The 19,034-nt window shown below is 37.5% G+C and overlaps 8 protein-coding genes and 1 non-coding gene across 9 annotated transcripts; 4 read left to right on the forward strand and 5 right to left on the reverse strand.

Moving 5' to 3' along the window:
* Positions 1-194: 194 nt before the first annotated feature.
* On the reverse strand, positions 195-1,851 carry BDF20DRAFT_909583 (uncharacterized protein; the record flags this gene model as incomplete). The annotated part of the gene is made up of 4 exons (XM_053083608.1): positions 195-402; positions 481-1,508; positions 1,578-1,693; positions 1,767-1,851. The coding sequence occupies 4 exons, from the start codon at positions 1,849-1,851 to the stop codon at positions 195-197; spliced, it is 1,437 nt and encodes a 478-aa protein (XP_052941120.1).
* A 950-nt stretch (positions 1,852-2,801) lies between these two features.
* Positions 2,802-3,608, forward strand: BDF20DRAFT_846863 (uncharacterized protein). Its single transcript, XM_053079773.1, has one exon. It carries the CDS (start codon positions 2,829-2,831, stop codon positions 3,141-3,143), a length of 315 nt encoding a protein of 104 aa, XP_052941121.1. The 5' UTR covers positions 2,802-2,828; the 3' UTR covers positions 3,144-3,608.
* Positions 3,609-4,240: 632 nt separating this feature from the next.
* BDF20DRAFT_831867 (uncharacterized protein) lies at positions 4,241-4,753 on the reverse strand (the record flags this gene model as incomplete). Its single annotated transcript, XM_053078488.1, has 2 exons — positions 4,241-4,514; positions 4,563-4,753. 2 exons carry the CDS (start codon positions 4,751-4,753, stop codon positions 4,241-4,243), a joined length of 465 nt encoding a protein of 154 aa, XP_052941122.1.
* Positions 4,754-6,159: 1,406 nt separating this feature from the next.
* On the forward strand, positions 6,160-6,435 carry BDF20DRAFT_811935 (uncharacterized protein; the record flags this gene model as incomplete). Its single annotated transcript, XM_053076738.1, has 1 exon — positions 6,160-6,435. One exon carries the CDS (start codon positions 6,160-6,162, stop codon positions 6,433-6,435), a length of 276 nt encoding a protein of 91 aa, XP_052941123.1.
* Positions 6,436-7,461: 1,026 nt separating this feature from the next.
* BDF20DRAFT_846869 (uncharacterized protein) lies at positions 7,462-8,160 on the reverse strand. The gene has a single exon (XM_053079774.1). The coding sequence runs from the start codon at positions 8,000-8,002 to the stop codon at positions 7,721-7,723; it is 282 nt and encodes a 93-aa protein (XP_052941124.1). The 5' UTR covers positions 8,003-8,160; the 3' UTR covers positions 7,462-7,720.
* On the forward strand, positions 8,084-8,156 carry BDF20DRAFT_t9. Its single transcript has one exon. It is a non-coding gene; the product is annotated as a tRNA-Phe (tRNA).
* A 2,857-nt stretch (positions 8,161-11,017) lies between the features above and the next one.
* Positions 11,018-14,531, forward strand: BDF20DRAFT_909584 (glycolipid 2-alpha-mannosyltransferase-domain-containing protein; the record flags this gene model as incomplete). The annotated part of the gene is made up of 7 exons (XM_053083609.1): positions 11,018-11,654; positions 11,748-12,000; positions 12,998-13,336; positions 13,435-13,731; positions 13,798-14,273; positions 14,337-14,380; positions 14,451-14,531. The coding sequence occupies 7 exons, from the start codon at positions 11,018-11,020 to the stop codon at positions 14,529-14,531; spliced, it is 2,127 nt and encodes a 708-aa protein (XP_052941125.1).
* A 2,550-nt stretch (positions 14,532-17,081) lies between these two features.
* BDF20DRAFT_68627 (uncharacterized protein) lies at positions 17,082-17,893 on the reverse strand. Its single transcript, XM_053076029.1, has one exon. It carries the CDS (start codon positions 17,429-17,431, stop codon positions 17,165-17,167), a length of 267 nt encoding a protein of 88 aa, XP_052941126.1. The 5' UTR covers positions 17,432-17,893; the 3' UTR covers positions 17,082-17,164.
* BDF20DRAFT_846879 (uncharacterized protein) lies at positions 17,836-18,394 on the reverse strand (the record flags this gene model as incomplete). The annotated part of the gene is made up of 4 exons (XM_053079775.1): positions 18,374-18,394; positions 18,206-18,330; positions 18,041-18,133; positions 17,836-17,984 (listed from the first exon to the last, which is right to left on the reverse strand). Coding segments are annotated over exons 2-4 (268 nt in total), but the record flags the coding sequence as incomplete, so codon positions are not given.
* Positions 18,395-19,034: the final 640 nt, after the last annotated feature.

The raw sequence follows: 19,034 nt of genomic DNA on the forward strand, positions 1-19,034 counted from the left end.
GATTCATGAAAGAACGTGGTAATATGTATTGGTTCATGGTTGGCTAAGTCAAGATGAAGCGGTAATTTGTAAATGATTGTTCTTCAGATAAGATAAGTTTTATACTAATCTGAGGCTGCATTCAATGAGTTTTTAACAAATGCAAATATGGTATCATAACTGATCGGATAGAATCGTAGTTGTAGCTATATAATCTATCCTTTCTTTTTGTTGAGTAATCTCAATAAGCCCATCCATGATTTTTTCTTTGCTGCTTTTTTTTCAGTATGTTTGGAAGACTCCTCTATAGTGATCAATTCCTGAAGACGTTGTTCAGCAGGCGCATACTTCCCTTTTGCGGACATCTTATAATAGTCTGTAGCAAGAAGTAAATTACGATTCCATCCTTCTGTTTTAAAAAACCTAGATTTGATTGATCGTTTAATTCAAAGAACGCGAGAATTTTTAAACAAAATATTTGTTATGTCAGGCTGATCTTACATTTCACCAAGCATAAACTGAGACTGAGTACTGGAAGTTCCTGATTGACTAGCAGCTTTTTGATAGTATTCAAATGCGCGAAATAGATCCTTCGGTACGCCTAAACCGAAGTAGAACATATCACCTAGACATGTTTGGCAGTAATCAAGGCCGTATGGCCAGACCTCATCTCCTAGTAAGCACCAGTGGCGTGCTGTCTCATAATTTTGTAAGAAACCTTCTGCTTTTCCCTCAAAATAAATCCTAGACATAGTCTCTATCGCTAATGGAAACCCCTGATTTCCGGATTGTGTAAGCCAGAAGATAGCTTGTTGAACATCACGCTGAATTGTTGAATTTGCTGGAGGTTCTAATAGCGTATCTCCTACAATAAATTGACAATATTGCTCGCCTAAACTCTCTGCAATACGACGAGCGAATTTATACGCCTTCTCTATATCTCGCGCAACTGTTTCGCTGCCTTCGTAATATATGCGTGCTAGGTCTATTATTGCGCTTCTGTCGAAAGGCCCGCGAAGGTTTTTTTGTTCTACAACCGTTTCGCAGATCTGTAGGCTCTTCTCGACGTTATATTGTTGAGGAAATTTGTAAGGATCATTGAAAACCTTAGCTAATTCAATGCCAGCACCTTCATGACCAAGCTTAAAAGCTTTCGCCAATAATGTTGCACCCTCTGACACGTCCTGTTTCACTCCTATGCCACTTATAAGAAGTAGCCCCATTAAATAGGACATGTTTCGATGCTGCTTATTCTTCCGCCTCCTTTGCTTCTCGCTTGATGTATCCTTCGTGTAAGATTTGCGATTAGCTGCTTTAAAGATTATGTTTGTAAAGGAACTGTTTTCAGCATCTTCCGTCACCAACGCAATCAACTCTAGTGAACAATGCGATAAAGCATTCATAAGCTGGCGATCGAATAAACTACGAGCCCATAATGTAGCCTCGTTATTTTTTTCAGGATAAGCTTTATCCGTTGGTTGTTTTCTCTTTAATATTGTCCATAACTTCAACTTCGCTTCTACATCGCCCTGATTTTGGACGGTACATCAGTTTCACTTTTGTGCATATCTTTAAGGTGGTCGTTACCTGGTTATTACCGTAATTGCTCTTATTCGCAGGTATCGCAGCATATTTTGTACAGTTTTCAATGTTGATCGGTCATTATTCAGCACATCGTCAGTGTTGATCGCTGCGTTATTAATAACTTCTACAGCTAAAGAATATTTTAAATGAGAACGAAAAAGTAAACCAAAATAAACTCAAGATCACTTGCAATTTGGCATTACCAGTAAGTAAGTGAAGTTGAGGAGGTAGTCCAGGAAATAATGTTTGGCTAAGTTGGTCTACTTTTTCGACTACAGTTTGTGCCATTTTTTTGTCTACGGAGAGAAACCATTGTTTTCTTAATACAGTCTCAGGTACAAAATTATTCAAAAACTTAAAATGTAATACACTATGTTTCCTGAAATCGACAGACAATCATGCTCCAATCAAAAGTGAGTAATCGAATATTATTAAACTATCTGCGATGTCTACCCTTTACTGAGTCATTACTAGATGAAAGGAGATACTTACCTCTCATATGACTCTATTTGAAAAGTGCGACGTATATTAGATACTATAATCATTTTTTTCTAGAATATGTAACTGATATGTCATACTAGAGATGCGGTGGCAATATATTTGCATAAGTATACCATTCCCGTCCCACGAAAAATCAAAATAAAGCATTCTCATGTATAAGCATTGCTTATTATTTTCGTTTCCATTGTGTACGCGGTGTGGTCGATTGCATCTCGGATCAAATGTATAATTCTAAGATAAGATAAGAAATAAATAGATTAGTGTCAGGAGCGGAAGCTGCTCATTAGAGAGATAGACTTTTCGAAACGTATAAATAGTATAAAACACACCATATTCAAGACATTCTCAGTTTTTTAATTGTTTTTCTCATATTACATTTTTATTCACATTTGTTTATCTGTTCGGTACTGATAAAAAGTTTACACAGTTCTATTTTGTAAGAAATTTGTTCAGAGCATTAGTAACATCAAGCTCCTTTCGCGTCTTACCTTGGGCAGAGATCTGATAATGAGAAATGTAGAGCACTGCCATTACACTAAAACTGTACAAAGATGGTATAAGGCTTTGGAAAGAAGACCCAAATTCACTTTTCAAAACTATTGGTCGACCAAAGCTCATCGAGCCGGAAGAGGAACTAGCAGAAGCAACGAAAAAGGTGATGACTGACTTTTACTTTAAACAGCCCACATCTACAATGGTCGATGGAACACTTTGATACCACTTTCAGTGACGCGACTATTTCTAAAAGAACGTTATATCGTTGCATGGCTGATCTGTGGCTTTTCTCTTTGAAGCGTGTTCTCATGGAGCCAGAAGGCAGAAACTCCCTTGAAAAAATTCAACAAAGAAAAGAATGGATGATAACTGTGAAGGAACAGGTGTATATTACAGGGATCAAATGCATATTTATTGACGAAGCTGGTTTCAATGCTAATTTGATAAGAACCCAAGGATGGGCACACATTGGAGAAACTCCTATGTTAAAAAAGACGTCTAGGGCTAACCCCATTTCTATTCTAGGCGCTACTTATGCAAAAGACCTTATAAAGGTCTTGTTGCGTACGGGTAGAATAGAATAGCAAAAGAAGAGGCAAAGAGAAGTCTGTGGAAACTGTGGTAGGTTTTATATTAGAGTCATTTAACAGAGACAAAGACAAAATACAAGGATGAGGATAAGGACAAAGACAATATTTCTACACTTCAACATGAGTCGTATTCATCTTTTTCAGGAACTTGATCTGAGAATGAGATATGCCTTGCAGAGTTCATAGATTTGCTCGCTTTGGGGATTTCTACATGAGACATTCTATATCACAGATAACAGTTGAATATGGCTATGTGGACTGTATTAAGTGACTCAAAGTCAATAAATTTAATTGTTCGCTCCCTAATTGGTACTTCACTAATATCTTTTATTACTCGTTTAAATATGCTGTATTTGTTCAACATATAAACCGTCTCTAGGTACAGATGTTCCTGCCAATACTTATTTTGTGGTTCAAACTAATTGGGCTGATTCCAAGGGGAATATACTTTTTGTGCCAAAAAAAAAGCAAATAAGTTTATTCCACTACTTATTGTTATTCAAAAAGAAGTTAATCAAATCACAATGTTAAACACTATTGAACACTGAACGTTGGTTTAGGAGAAGCTTAAACTTTTGCCCACAGTATTGATTACCTCTGTCAAAGACAGTTCTTATTTAATGAGCGAGAAGGAGTAGCGTTGATGGTGATTCATATTTAATGCAATACGAATCTAATTTTGGGCACACAAGTGCTTTTTGTTTCTCCCTGATGATTTAGTTAATCTAGATAGAGATGATACATCTGCATCTGCATTTTTTTTACATTGTGTCATTTCAAACCCGATCCTAGCATATCGTTCAGTTTAACGCTGAATTCAGATACTCAATCTATATGCTTAGCTTGTGAAACTGTAACAAACAAAGAAAATTAAACATACTTTACAACCATTTTCTTTTTATTCATTACTATTTTTTTTTTTTTTTTTTTTGTTCTTTCGTCTTCTAATATGATATATGAGGACTTCAAAGTATCAGATGATTTGTACGATTTGAACAAACCCTGTTTTTTGCCTTCATTGAAGAGATCCTTCCAATTCTTATTCTTGCCAGGCTTGCTCCAGCTTTCAATGAATTGAAAGACCATCTTGACTATCCGAGATATATATTCCAAATTTCTTTTGAATTTGGTTCAATAAATAGGTTGGGGACAAATATTCGGTTAAACCGTCCGTAAAGGGCGTCGTTATGATGATGAAGGCGTCCTCGTCTTCTCCACAAAAAGTCGTCGACGTCCCAGATTTCAACGACCAGCATATGATGTCGATCGTCATCGCGCACCAATATGTAGCGAGAAAACTCCACGTTGGGATGCTGGTAAAAGTAGACTTCGTCCCATTCCGGCCGGGTGAACAGTTGGACGAAGCTGCGAGCGAACACCCGCACAAAAATTCAACCCATATCATGAGTGTACCACCATTCGGGTGCTTCAGGATCACCGGGTGGTAAGAGATGGCTGCGGATGATCGATCGTGGGTGATCATCGTCAAAGATGGGATTGCTCCGCTTGTAGAATTTGGCCATTGACGATAGAAGACCCTCAATCGGCCGCAAGATATTGGTGAATGACAGGGGCGGTATAATCCGCCAATACCCGTTGACCATCGCCTCGCCACACACCCGCTTGCGATTAAGATCTTATCATTCTCATGAGAGTTTTAGTTCAATTGTGTGTATTAATAGTTGAATACCGGTTAATAACCCCAATTCTCATATAAAAGTATCATTTTTAACAGACTTGAATAAAGAGTATCTTTGTTGTGTCTGGTCATTTTACTGTCTTATTTTATTTTCAAAAGTCTTTTAAAGTAACTGAATATATCAAGGCCAGCGTTTGCTCAAGTCGCTACAGAAAACATCATCAATTCAGCACAATTTATACGTCAAGTGGTGTATAGAGCACAATTATTTATGAACTAATAAAATTACTGATGCCTACCAAACAAATACTGATCACCCATACGTCTACGAGCAGAACTTCTGGTACACCATCTGCAAGCTTATATTACGGCAGTAGGTCAGAAACTTACTATACATGAACATGTTGGTCACGCTTGCCTTTGATAACTTTAACAGCAAATTTCCCACAACCGTTTACAGTCTGAAGACACATCCCATGAGCGGATACAGCGATTCGCTGGTAGCGGCCTGCGTGACACTGGCCACTAATTTATTCAGCCTTCATGGTGGAGAATTTTGAAAAATAGGCTCAAGCACTACGTTCGAACATGTTCGAAATAGCTGCTCCCTCTAAGCCATGATCGCATTCATAACAACTGTAGTATCAAAGTGTCTTACGAAGTTCTGTTTAGTTTATGTTCTATGAGCATAAGAAGAGAGAAATCTGAAATATCCTTTATTCAAGTTTGTTGAGAATAATACCTTTATACCAAAACGGAGGTATTAACGGGTATGCAACTATTAATACAACTGAACTAAAACCATTCTGAGAATGATAAGATCTTAATCGCAAGCGGGTGCCAAAGTAGATGTGTGTCAGATCGTCAAGCAGGTACTGAAGTCGTTCTGTAGATGAAGACATGCAGTAGTAACTTGTATACAACGCCTTCAACAGCACATGTAAAAGCATGATATGCAATTGTCATATCGAGTAACAGGAATTAGACGATATGATAATGATGAATTTATATATGTTAAAGCTACAGCAACCAATACCAGCCTAACGAACGTCGCTTAAGCATTGTCCTTAGAGCTGAGTTGTTGGATCCATTATGCTTATCGTTTCTGCCTCTTGATCACGATGACCAGTTGTTGGTACGAAACTTCGATGCAACATTGCCGTTTCATAAGCTGCAGCTTTGGTTATGTCAACACAAATGGAAAACATCACTTTAAAATTACATCCACTGCGCGTTGGCTGCCACCCACATTTTGCTTTTGTCACAAAATCAGTACCCATAGAATTCATCACCCTATTTGAGTAATCACGATCTCGAAGTGACTATCAGTGAGATTGAAACAAAATATGGTATTAGAAAGGCCCAATGTCAATGGAGTTGACTACCAGCATAATTGGCATAGTCCAAGCTCTTGCTATGGGAGTAATCAGTCGAGGTAAAACGACCGCAAAGTTTTTGGATTCGGATCTCCCCATTAATGAAAACAAGTTCAAAAATTGCATAATTGATTTTATTCGGAAGCTTCCTCCTGTACTAATTGCAGAAGACATCAAACAATTGGCACTTAGCACTCGATATGTTGATACTTTTTTGTCCGGTTTATTTGATGATCCGGACAAGCGTATATACCTATGTGATATCTCTTAATATCAGGCATAATTAATTGATAAGTCAACAGTAGAGACTAGAGGATCCAGCGAGACCAAACAAGAGTTCTTCAATTTTTATTCCGGTTTAGAATTTGGATGGTCTTTTAAATGAATGCGAGGTAGAACTGAACTTATAACGAAATCAAGAAAGTAATATTGTCAATCGAGTAGTATTGCTCCTGTCAATAATGAATTGTACAAAGCCACTGCGAGTTGTTTGGATTACTAGTAAGGTTGAAGTGTGCCTGATGAAATCTTCTTTGTCCCAGTGTGCCTTGAATCTGTTTTGTTCCAGTACACCATAACTGGTAAAGGCAGTAAATCTGGATTGTTTCTCAGATTTTTATATGAATTAGAGGTCAGAACGTGACATTGTGGAAGACCATCACAAATTATCCCACAGAATCGCCTTAGCGAAGACAGTGCTGTCGGCTCCTCGAACCAGGCGGTTTAAAGATACTTGCATTTAATGACTGTGGCTGTGGTAGAGATTGGAAAGACGAAGTAAACAGAATAAGACTGTGGGATTAATATCATTAACGCCTCTGAAGATATTGTTACAACAGACAGGGAGAATGGATACTTGATATTATGCAGGTTTATTGAAACAGTTTTTTACCAAAGATAGTGTGAAAAGTTATAAACAGATAAAAACACTGAGGTTGTATTGACTACAGATGTGGGTTGTATTATATTGAGAGAGGTGAAACCTCTTCAATGATATTATTCGCTTAGGAGGTGGCATAACATACGCGTTATGTGAGTTCATCTTGCGCAACTTCTCATTGTACGTTTCCGCAGTTTCTATTAACTGCTGCTTGACAATCTTATCTCAATCAAACACCGTCAGTATTCTGTGCTTCGGCACAGTATATGTACTTTTTTTTGAGTAATAGTAGGTCGTGCATTTGGCATTGAGCATTTTGGATAGAAAAGGTACAATCCCAAAAAGTATGCTTCTTTATTTGAAAATATTGTTATATCAATCTATATTTAAATAACAAAAATGTCTCAATTTTGTAACATGCGTGCGAAAGTCAAGCGAAAAGCAGCAGTTACCAGTACTTCCGTCCTGTGCTCAGATCGGATAAATCTTTCGCCTCTTTTTTACAGTAGTTACAAAAAATTCTGACTGTTGCCTTCTTCTTCTTCCTTTCACATTCTTTCTTACTTCGTCCCTCAAAAGTGGTTTTAGTGTCAATAAAACTACTGGAACTGGCCAGAGCATCCAATGTGTTTAAGACATTGCGTGCTCACAGGAAATTTTGTTCGACAAAAATTATTTAACCGTAGTTAACAGAAAACATTACCGACGGGCCATCAACGTACAACCAATAGTAACGTTTCATTTTCACTGACGTGACGAAGATTTGAATTTGGCTGAAAATCAATCCGAACCTCAACAATACGTTACGAAAAGGTATCACTCGCCCTAACCAACATTTGTGTGTCCAAAAAAAACCGAAAGTAAAAAAAATGCTCATCATAAGTGAGTGTGACGTTCGCCTCTTACAGGTAGAATGAGTTCGTTTCTTTTTGACGACGGAGTTTTTTATGTCGAGCATGGCCAGGTCCAGGTCGGCCAATCACATGCGTTTAAATGCATTTATGAATTTGTAAATTTTACATTCCTCAACAATGTATAAGCGGGTATAGCTCAGCTGGGAGAGCGTTAGACTGAAGATCTAAAGGTCGGGTGTTCGATCCACTCTAGCCGCAATTTTTTGCTCCATTTATGTTTGTGGTGGTTGTAACCCCTTTAATGCTGGAAATTCTTTTAAACAATTGTCCTGTTATAGTCTTCGTCCTCGGCGATGGCCTTCACCAGCATGTCAATTCTGTCCAGCATCCATTGAAGACGACTATCATTTTGTCGTTGGTTGCCCTGTAAAATGGTCCTATTGGGCAGCAGCTCTGGTTCATTTCTCTCTCACGGATGTATTGAGGTCTCCTGCAGATGTCTGGCATATTTTGCTCAATCTGAAGCTGCCAACATGTAAAGAGGCAGGAGGCGATGATCCGACGGGAGGTTGGTGTTACTTACAACTCTGAACGGAAATTACAACAAGATAAGCTAGACTACTTTTATTAAAACAAGAGAAAAGTATAATATGCAGGAAAAACAGATAAAAATCACTAAAGATATTATGAATTGAGAAGCAGGCCATATTTATATGTTTATCGAATGAAACCTCTCTAATGAAAAGTAATTCACTCATTACACAACGGCTATCGTATATACTGAGAATTACACTTTGGAAACACTTTGGAAATACCATTGGCATACGATTATCACTAAAGAAAGTTGGTCCACCGATAATGCCTTGCAAAGGCTTAAGTCCTCAGTCAACTTGACGATTACTTTAAGCAGTGCTGCACCCTTATCCCCGCAAGCCGTAGACTAACTGCCTTGCTGGGTTTGGTGGTAACATTCGTTTTGTTATACATCATAGATGCTCTTTTCCTCATTTTTTAATAATTCTATATCTTTGTTTTTTATTGTTGAATAAATCGTACCTGAATTTAAACAAAAAAAAAAAAAATCCTGTTACTGTAAACTGTGTACCACTTCCGTTGAAGTTGTTATCTTTTTGTAGTCGGTTGTCCTGTGGAATGGCTTATTGGCTAGAAGCTTTAGACTCTTTCTGTCTGCCATGCCCTCCTCATCTTAAGGTTGCCATCTGCTGAGTACACTGAGAATTACACACTAGAACTAGTGGGTACCATACTGGAAATTTTGTGAACTACCATTGATCTACAGTTAATAATAATACCTGGTCTTGCTATTAACCGGTTGAAATTTTCCGTAACTTTAAGAATAAATCTCAAGGATATAGATCGCTCATATGAGCAAGATATAGGTTAAAAGCCCAAGTTATTTTTCAATGTATTCTGACTGTACGAGGCATATTGTATTACCTTCACTTCCATCAACCCTAGAGTATATCTGATTCTCTCTTTTGTCTTCCTTTATTCGTCAATACAATAACCACAAGAAAGCACTTGAATTTGTAAAACCAAAAAAAAACAAAAAAAAAAAAACTGTTACTATTTCACCAAAAAAAAAAAGAGCTATTATTGATTAGTATTAGATGTAGCATCCAGAATAAAAATTGAAAATATGTCAAGTGACATAAACAATAATCTTTCCTCTTTTTTCTTCAATTATTCTCATTTACTTTATGTTTATCGTAGCTTTTTGCACAACACAATGTTTACAATGAAGTTGAGTAAAAGGCCATGATTATATAACAAGCTTACACAGTCACCAACTAAACGGTAGCAGTACCTCTTTTGCCGCGTACTTGTCATTTACAGCAGATCTTCTTTGTAACAGTTTGACGTCGGACTTTTTGGTGAGAATATATGTGCTTGAGCTTTTTGAATTGTCACTGTGATCGTCACTTTCACAGTACATTCATCCTTTATTCCAGCAGTCGATATAATATCTGTATCAGATCCTCTATCGCGTTAATAGGGAGCCTCCAAAAACTCTAAGACGCCATAACGTCTGTCCTTTCAAAATTATGCTACAGTTTGCGCGTTTATAAATCAATTAATCTCTACTTCCCAATCTCTTGGACTATAGCTAAACCAATTTTTGCCTTCGAAAAAGTCCTTGGATCAATATCAGTTGTTGTAGACGTGCCCTCAACTTGTCTTATACATAGCTTCATCTTTCATTGCCTGTGTTTATTGTTTTCTCAAAACTGTTTTCATAGAAGAAAAGATCCTTCTTTTGCTTATATTGCTGCTATGACCAAAATGTGAAGAAAAGAATTCCGCTTTGAAGGTGTTTAACCTGAATGAAGTCTTAAGGGTAGGGTCGTTGGATTGGTGTTGTTATTATTCTATGATTTTTTGTTGACGAGAAGAAAAAAAACCAAGCGTCAGAAAAGTTTTTTTATTGACAAACAAGGTGATTTTTCATTGTCTCAAAAAGATCGGAAAAGTGGATACAAAATTTGCATCATCAGTTGATGAAGCAAAACTCATATACTATATTGTTCATATATATGTCATAGACATGTAGTTAACTTTTTATTATACGAATGATTTACTCAGTTTTGCAGATTTGTTTGCCATCAAACTTCAATCCAAACATAAGTGGACAAAACGATTAGACTAGTCTATACGTATTCGTTGACGAGGAATGGTAGCAAAATCGTTTGGTTCTCAGAACATTTCTATAATACTTTTGATTATTTAGAGTCGAGTGCGTGAAGGTGGAAGTTTATCTGACTCCAGAAAGCAAATCCCTAGAACTCTTCCAACAGAAAGATGTTGGATGGTATCCATTGTTCTGTATGCAAAAAAGCAGCTGAAGTAGGAACTGGTGCACTGGATATCAACCGACGCATTCCAAAGCAGCGAACTAAAGCTCGCAGGGGTTCAATGAACAACTGCAAATCTCTGTCAAAGCGTACTCGTTGTGAAGACCTTTCATTGACAACGATCTTTCATGCGTCCATTTTCAGCTTGGCAAGCAAAATCAAAAATGACCATCTTTTCGAACTCCTTTTTTTTTCATTTTTCTGCGAAAGTTGAATAAAAAGCAGCTAGTGTGTTTTGCGATCCCCATGTCATTAATTCAGCATTTACATCCGAAATCACTTTACAAAACTTTACTTGTTCAGAGAAGTTGGAAGCTTTTTTTCCATACCTCAAGTTTTCAGCGTGGTCACTACCTCTCCCTCGTAGAAGCAATAGAGAAAAGGGCAGCAGATATAACATCAGCTCAAAAAAGACAAACATGGACGAAAGAGGAAACAGAGACACTCAAGGAGCTGGTAAAGAAGCACGGTCCACGGTGGACAATGTTTAGTGAGTGCTACTTTCCATCAAGGCGGGCCGATTATATAAGAAAGCATTATTACACTTCGCAAGGTTTTACACGCTGGACCCCAGAAGAGAAAGAAACGCTAGCAAGACATTTACAAGATATAACTGATCTGGGCCAAATCGATTGGTCAACGCTGGAAAACAAGTTTACCAGTAAAGCGAGGAGTCAAGTAAGAGCTCGTTGTAAAGAATTATTATCACGTAAAGCTAGCCAACGGAGTGGGAGGTGGACAGTCGACGAAGTTAATCAATTATGTGAACTTGTCAAGAATTACCCAGATGATTGGCATGCTGTTTCGCAAAAATTACAGAGGAGTGTGAAACAATGTAAAAATAAATGGAGCTATGAGAACAGAAATGCTATAATAACAACAGGTATTTCAAACATTTTAACATCAGAAAAAGAGTCAAAGATACACAGAAAGTAGAGAAGGTTGCATAGTGGATACTGAATTAAGTGAATTGTAGGTAAATTTAGTGACGAGGAGGATAAAGCAATACTAAAAGCAGTGGAGACCTTTGGTGCGACTGACTTTTATAAAATCAAACAAGCTACTGGCTCTTCGCGAACGGTAATGCAAATACGGGATAGATATGAATCGTTTATCAATCCTGCTCTGGATAGAAGTCCATGGTCCGAAGAAGAAAAGCAGCAGTTATTTGACCTCTATACCAAATACAGAAATGTATCCGCAGTGAAAAAGAGGATGGATACTAAAAGGTCTTATCGACAGCTATACAATAGTTTAAGAAAGCTGATAAAAACGCTAAAATGAGATATGCTTGCACAAAGTAAATCAGTTTTGCACGGATCAAATGCTCACCAAAATAAAGTTGATCTGGGCAATGTGCTACAACAGATATTCCGCATCGTCACTGTCTTCGTCTTGCCGATCATTTTCGCGTCTTCTGTGTTTAAATACTTATAGTACTTGACATTGGACGAGTGTGCAATCTTCTGCACTTTTACAGTCAAACGTCTGTTCACCAGAGCGGATCAGTTTTAATTACTTAACTTTGATTTTACTGTTGTCGCATCTGTCCCTCTATTGTTTCAAAACTACAGTCGGTTTTCGCAGATCTAAATTGAATAAAGGCTGAAACATTACGGGTATCTGAGTGCAATGATATCATTTTTTTCTCCTGTGAGCATGACGATCAGACATATAACGTAAGATACGTCAATCAAAGTTATATTCACAAGTAACAAACATAATCTATCTAGCAGTAAACAATCGCCAAGAAAATTCAATATTTCTATCATGGTTTTGAAAAGTAAATTAATTAAGCTACTAACCCTCTTTTGAGTTACATCAGTTGAAGTAATTGAAAGAGATAGGTTACTGAAGAATTTTTTGTTTGGTAATCGCCAAGCCAGGCGAAACATTTCGGCGACCTAATTTAAAGTCATTGATCATGTTCCTTCTTCACTGCCATAAACGCCCTTTTTGGCACGGTGAGGAGTCTTTTGACTGAGTTTATTTATCAAAACGATGGATTTCAATACCTATGATAATAGCACTTCTGCTAGCTTGTTCTTTTCTTTACTTTTTTCTTTTTTTTTTTTCTTCTATTTCCAGTTATCGTTCCTCTCTTTCTATACCGTTTTCACTATTGTGATTGTTATTGCTGTCTGATATGAGGAGGGGTGTCACATATCTTGTAACACTAACTTTCATAGCTGTATTATATTTTGGGTCTCTGTATATCGTTACCAGGCAAAAAAACGGCATAACGCCCTCTTTTATAAATGGAAAAGCAGCAGAGTTATTAAATAGAGAGTCCATTGGAAACGATGGCGTACAAATGCATTTTTCTGAGGAACAGCTTGATAACGAACATTTGGGCCTAGAGAATTTGTTGGACATCGAGGATACAACTGCTAAGAGCAGCCCTAAAAAAGATTTACAAGTTCCAGAAAACAGAGAAGAGACAAAGCCAATAGTTGAAAAGCTACCAAATACTAAGCAGATTGGCAGAGAAAATGCTGTTATTGTCATCCTAGTTAGAAATAGAGAAATACAACAGATGAGACGTACATTACGACAATTTGAAGAGTAGGCACTCATTTTCACAATTTTTACTTTACACTGTCGATTCACTTATTGTCTTAAAACTTTTTTTTTTAATTTCCTTTTTTATTTGGGCGCGTTAGTCGTTTTAATCGCAAATACAAATACCCATACGTCTTTCTGAACGATGAGCCGTTTTCCAACGAATTCAAATTTGCTATCACGTCTATGACAGAAGCAGACGTCAAATTTGGCCTAGTGCCTTCGGAGATGTGGTCAATCCCCAAGCACGTCAACGGAACAGTTATGCAACAGCAGTTAGACGATTATGCTGCTCGACATATTCTTTATGGAGGCTCCTTGTCTTACCGCCATATGTGTCGTTTCAACTCAGGTTTCTTTTATAGACATCCATTAGTTGCTGATTATGACTACTACTGGTAAATTTGATTCGAACTGAAAATGAATGTAGTGAATTTAATGACAATTGTTATTTTGGCTAATAGGCGTGTTGAGCCTGGTGTGGAGTTTTATTGTGATTTGGATTATGATCCCTTCACTTTTATGAGAGAGAACGGTAAAGAGTACGGTTTTACTATCACGTTGAAAGAAATTCCAGAGACGATTCCTACGCTGTGGGATCATACTATGAAATTCGCTCACGAACATGACCTTAATACAACGCTACTAAAATTCTTTGGTAACCCTCAAGAGGGATACAATTTATGTCACTTCTGGTCGAATTTTGAAATTGCTAGTCTTAATTTGTGGAGAGACGAACGGTATCAAGCTTACTTTGACTACCTTGATAGTACTGGTAATTTTTTCTACGAAAGATGGGGCGATGCTATTGTTCACAGTTTGGCAGCAGGCCTCTTCCTAAACAAAAACCAAGTTCACTTCTTCAATGATATTGGTTACAAACACGATTCCTTTGCTCATTGTGTCGATGATGGTCTATTCGGAAAGTGCATGTGCCCTTGTAAGTTTTATTGATTTAAATAGTTGTTATGCTTTGGTTGGATGACTAATGTTACTCTTCTAGATGATACCCCTAATTTTGATAACGATCCGGGCTCATGCTTGGATGTAAGTCAATTATATCTCCTGAACTTAGTATTGCCTCTATGACTCACATATTTACTTATTCGATCACTAGCAATGGAAGAGTTATCCTGAAAAGGGTTACCGTTGGGATTTTAGAAGCAATGGTGAACAGCATATCTGGCCTGTGAATTAGTCTTGGCCACCACCATGATTTGCTGAAAAATTCTTGTTCCGAAATACCGTGTATAATCTACTTACCACTAATTTTAATCTTTCCATTTCTATTTTCAATTCATCCAACTGTCGAAGTCACTCCTTTTTCACAATGTAGCCTTTATACGTAAACGAACTGTGGACATTCACAGATTGTATGACCGTGTTTGTGTACCATTTATATTTTACTAAAGTAGAACTTCATTAATGTATACTATGTACTTATTTATCACCTGTTCTCTAAGAGATATAAAGACTTGAAACTATTTTTTGAATCATCATGAAAAATATATATTCCTACTGAAAGACAAAACAATGGAGGAGGAAGTTGAGTAAGCACAACTATAAGGACAAATGACAAAAATGTAATACACGTTTATTCGCTGCTAAGATAAAGTGGCGATAGACATCCCATTATAAGATCACTACCGCTTTTAAATCTTTGTGTACAATTTCAACTGTTTTGAAATGAAATCCAAACGCGAAAGTTCAACGCAGAACTACTAACTATATTTACACAAAGGCTAGATGAGCGGCTCAGCAACAAACTTAGACTCACGAACAGACTACATATGCCTTCTGCTATCGGCTCCTTACAAAAAGCTTTGATGGAAATTCTAGAGTATTTATTATATATAATTAGTTTGAGTATATTATTGATACATGATTATAATGGTATGATTATGGGAAGAATAAGAATATTTCAATCCTCATAAAGAGACGAATAATCACACCTGATGCTAAGTTTACCCCTCCCTCCCCGTTAAAAGCCGAGTTCAATTGTGAGACCTTATCAATATACAAAACGTGGAGAAAAGTTAGAAGGTTCAATTTTTACTCGTATTAATAGTATCCAATGAACGTAGCAGTCTTCTGCTATCTGATGTTACCAGCCTTTTCCGTTCCTCTTCAACCTTAATAGTTTCCCTTTGTCTCTCGCTACAAGTCAAATGAATCACTAACCTATTACCGAACAATCTTATTGATCGTCATGTTACATCGAGTGAAGTTAATGATGATAGTCCACAAATACGCTATTTTTTTTCTATAGTTGAGCTTGAATAGGCGAGCTATTCTTTGCTTGGTATCAAACGAACACGCGCAGTTCAGGGAAAATACAATGCTTTTTTTTTTTTTTTCAAGGCAGCGACTATTTGCAAAGCGCTATCGGTAATGCTATGAATGAATGTAAGCAAACAAAGAATATAGTGCCTACGACCTAACTATAAGGAAGGCTCCTCTATCTTATTTAAATCAATAGGTACCACAGCGACGTCGCAAATATTTCTTAAAAAAAAAGGTAACAAACAAAGAGGTTCCATCAAAGCAGCCAAATGCTTCTTTTCTCATTTATTCATGTTAGCTGCCTTCTTTTGCGCCGCTTAACTTATTGCAAAGCAGCAAAGCAGCAGTACTAGTAGAAGAAAACTTCATAAAGTGCTTCGCTTCTTAGTAGCAGTTCACTTCTTACTACAACCACCATCAAAATTCTTAATCAGCAGCGCGGGAAAGACAATGCTAAACGGGCTATCATATATGTGTAACTCTTCTTTTTCTTTTTGGGTATAGTATATGTATAAAAATACTACACTACTTTCAGAAGAAGAAGTATTGAAATAAATGCGTAATAATGAAAGCGAACAAAAAACAACATAACAAGAATGAATGCTCGAGAATAACTATGATAAATGTCTGAGAACTGAGCTGGTGAGGCATGACGTTGACACCATATTACAAGGCTACTACTAGTTCCTCGTATCGCTAAAAAGATATTTCTTCCAAGAAGACTTAGAGCGAAACGAAGAATTTCAGAGCAGTTTATAAAATACAAAGTACTCTAAGGGTAGTAACATCTCATCTGTTTAATTTCTATTTCCCTAGGTCCAATATCCAAAAGTAACTATTCGCACATCACAGCCGCAAATCGCGAATTCTCAATATATCCAATTAAACGTGGTGGAGACGGGTCAAAATATCACTACGAAGTAAGATTGATGTTTAGAATTCCGCAGCAATTTTACGAGCCGCCGCTACAATTTTTTAGATAGATCTACATGTAAAAATCGAGCCAGTTTCGTTCTGGCGATTAGAGGATGCTGTTAAGCGGTTGATGCGGGTGACTTCCTTGTTTTTCTATAAAACTCAATAGGTCTTCCCGTTGACTTCCATATCGACACGCTAATTTCCAGTATGTTTTTTGCAGCGTTGACGTCCCGGTTCCAGTAAATCGAATAGGTCTTATAGACAAGGTTACTTTGGCTTGAAACATTCTTCAATGCTTCAACGGTGTTGGAGCGGCACTTGTTGCATGTTCGAGAGGTCAGATATTCATCAATAGTTATCACTAGTAAGTCGCCGGCAGCCTCTCTTCGCTTCAAGGCACGCCAAAGAGCGCCAACGACACCAGTTCTAAGGCCTTTTAGATGAACGGCGGATTTGTTGAACATGCCGTCACCAAATACATCAGAGGAACTTTTTTGTTATCACTCAACCTGAATTTCTCAGGGGCCCATCGTCTTGTGGAAGAAAGATAGTAGAGTGAGTATACACAAATTCAGTTGATAGTTAATCGCTACAAGACTTACCGAACGTGGCTCTCTTCCTCTTTCTTTTCTACTTCCTGCTTTTCTTCTTCTTTCTCTTTCTGTTTCTTCTTTTTTTTTTCCCTTTTATTACGCTTAGGTTTGCCCTTCTTTTTTCCGTAATTCTTTCATAGAATGAGAACAGAGTCTCTAAATGTTGCAGTATATAAGTAGTATATATTTCATACTGTTCAGGCGAGCCTGTTTTGGATCTCGGTATATTGCTTTCTATATCTTTCATCGTACAGTTGGCTTTTTTCCTTTCTAACTCTGTATTGATACAAGTACTAACCGTCATGTGGTAATATTCTTTTGTTGAGCAGCGTCGTATCTCATGTCTTTCTGTTTCTAACCCGATCGCTGCTGTAAATACGGTCTTCGACCAGGATCAACAACTGCGGGTCTGTAGTTTGCCGTGATCTCTTCATATGAAAAGTCTTCTAACGTCAACTCATGATGATCAATGATGGCGTCTTCTTTTGGTTTCTTCTTACGACTAAATAAAAAGTCCACAGTGAAGCCATCAGATCGAATCAGATTTCGGAAGAGCACACTTGTTTTTGTCTTAAGCTCAACAATACTACGATAAAAGTGAAAGAATAATCTTGAGAACAGAATCTTTTAGCAGAGTGTTATCTACTTTACCTTCCGAAGCCTAACTTTTTGAAGTTGGAGACTTTACAGAATTGTTCGAGTTGGGCTGTATAACCTTTGGCAACTTTTCCATTCGAGGGAACGAGAAGTAGAATGACCCTTTAAGCCACAACTGATGCGCTTGATATCTCCAGTTGTTTGCTTCTTTTCTTCCTTGGTTTTAGCTGATTGCTTACGTTTCTTGCCGCTACTTCCAACTAAGTTTGCGTTAAGTAAACATAAACTTGTCTTGCAGTGAGAGCATGATACTTACCATCAGCCGCAGAAACTGCTTTGTAAAACTTGCATTCATGGTCTGCCTTGTTGAAATGTCCGCGTGTTTTGCAATCCTTGCACTCGATGCTTACTAGTCATACGAAACATGAATTGAGGATCACCACTATAACCTATTGTGGCAGCGCGCTCATGTGTTACTTACCGAAAGACTCGTTTTTGACTTTATTCTTATGGGCTTCTGCCACCGATTTGATTTTTTGCAAGATTTTGGCTTTGTACATGGTGAGTAGTAGCTATCAGGATGAGGAAAGAAAGTATGAAAGAAGAAGAATAAGAAGAAGATGGAAATCAAAGGAAAGGCAACTTTCTGTAAATGCTTCGAGTTTGACAATATTTATTGTTTATTACGATTGACAACAATAATTGTTATGTACGTATGTGGCCTAAGAACCCGTAGATCAATTTATCTGATCCATAAAAGAACGTCTCGTAAACGTCAACCCTGTGTCTATTACTAATAAAACCTGTGTCGCCCTAAAAAAATTCAGTACATCTCGTAGTGCTTTAAACGTAGTGCCGCTATCAATTGAAGAGTACTAATAACCTTTAAAGTAATGTCTCCAATTAAAGTGTAAAGATCTTACAGGTATTTCAATTCGTATCCTGTTTAACCTAGAAACGTCTCCTAATAAAGCTCAGATTGTCCACTAAGTACCTCGTACGGAAGTAAAAGTACTGTATTTTGTTCAAACCCGTCCCCCTCGATCAGCCGCCACTCGCCAATCATGGAACGTTCGTTGGCCGGCCGTTTGTCATATTCTCTATGAACTCGATCATTTGTTTCATGAATTGGATCCACCTCCACCAGACCTCTCACTAGGCTTCGCCCTATTACAATTGGTTGACCCCCACCCCTCACATAACAACAACTGATTAAATCCTTTTTACGCTTCGTCCTAAAGGGTTTTTTTAGCAATATATAGTTTATAATATAGAAACTTTAGGATCTGCCCAGGGCAATTTTTGGTGCT

This window comes from Mycotypha africana (assembly GCF_025528875.1).
Source record: "Mycotypha africana strain NRRL 2978 chromosome Unknown BDF20scaffold_1, whole genome shotgun sequence".
In the NCBI taxonomy this organism is placed as follows: domain Eukaryota; kingdom Fungi; phylum Mucoromycota; class Mucoromycetes; order Mucorales; family Mycotyphaceae; genus Mycotypha; species Mycotypha africana.

What these genes read in the sequence shown, in the direction of transcription:
- BDF20DRAFT_846863 (XM_053079773.1), top strand. Translation starts at nt 2,829, where the DNA reads ATGGCTGATCTGTGGCTTTTCTCTTTGAAGCGTGTTCTCATGGAGCCA.
- BDF20DRAFT_846869 (XM_053079774.1), bottom strand. Translation starts at nt 8,002, where the DNA reads ATGCTCGACATAAAAAACTCCGTCGTCAAAAAGAAACGAACTCATTCT.
- BDF20DRAFT_68627 (XM_053076029.1), bottom strand. Translation starts at nt 17,431, where the DNA reads ATGACGGTTAGTACTTGTATCAATACAGAGTTAGAAAGGAAAAAAGCC.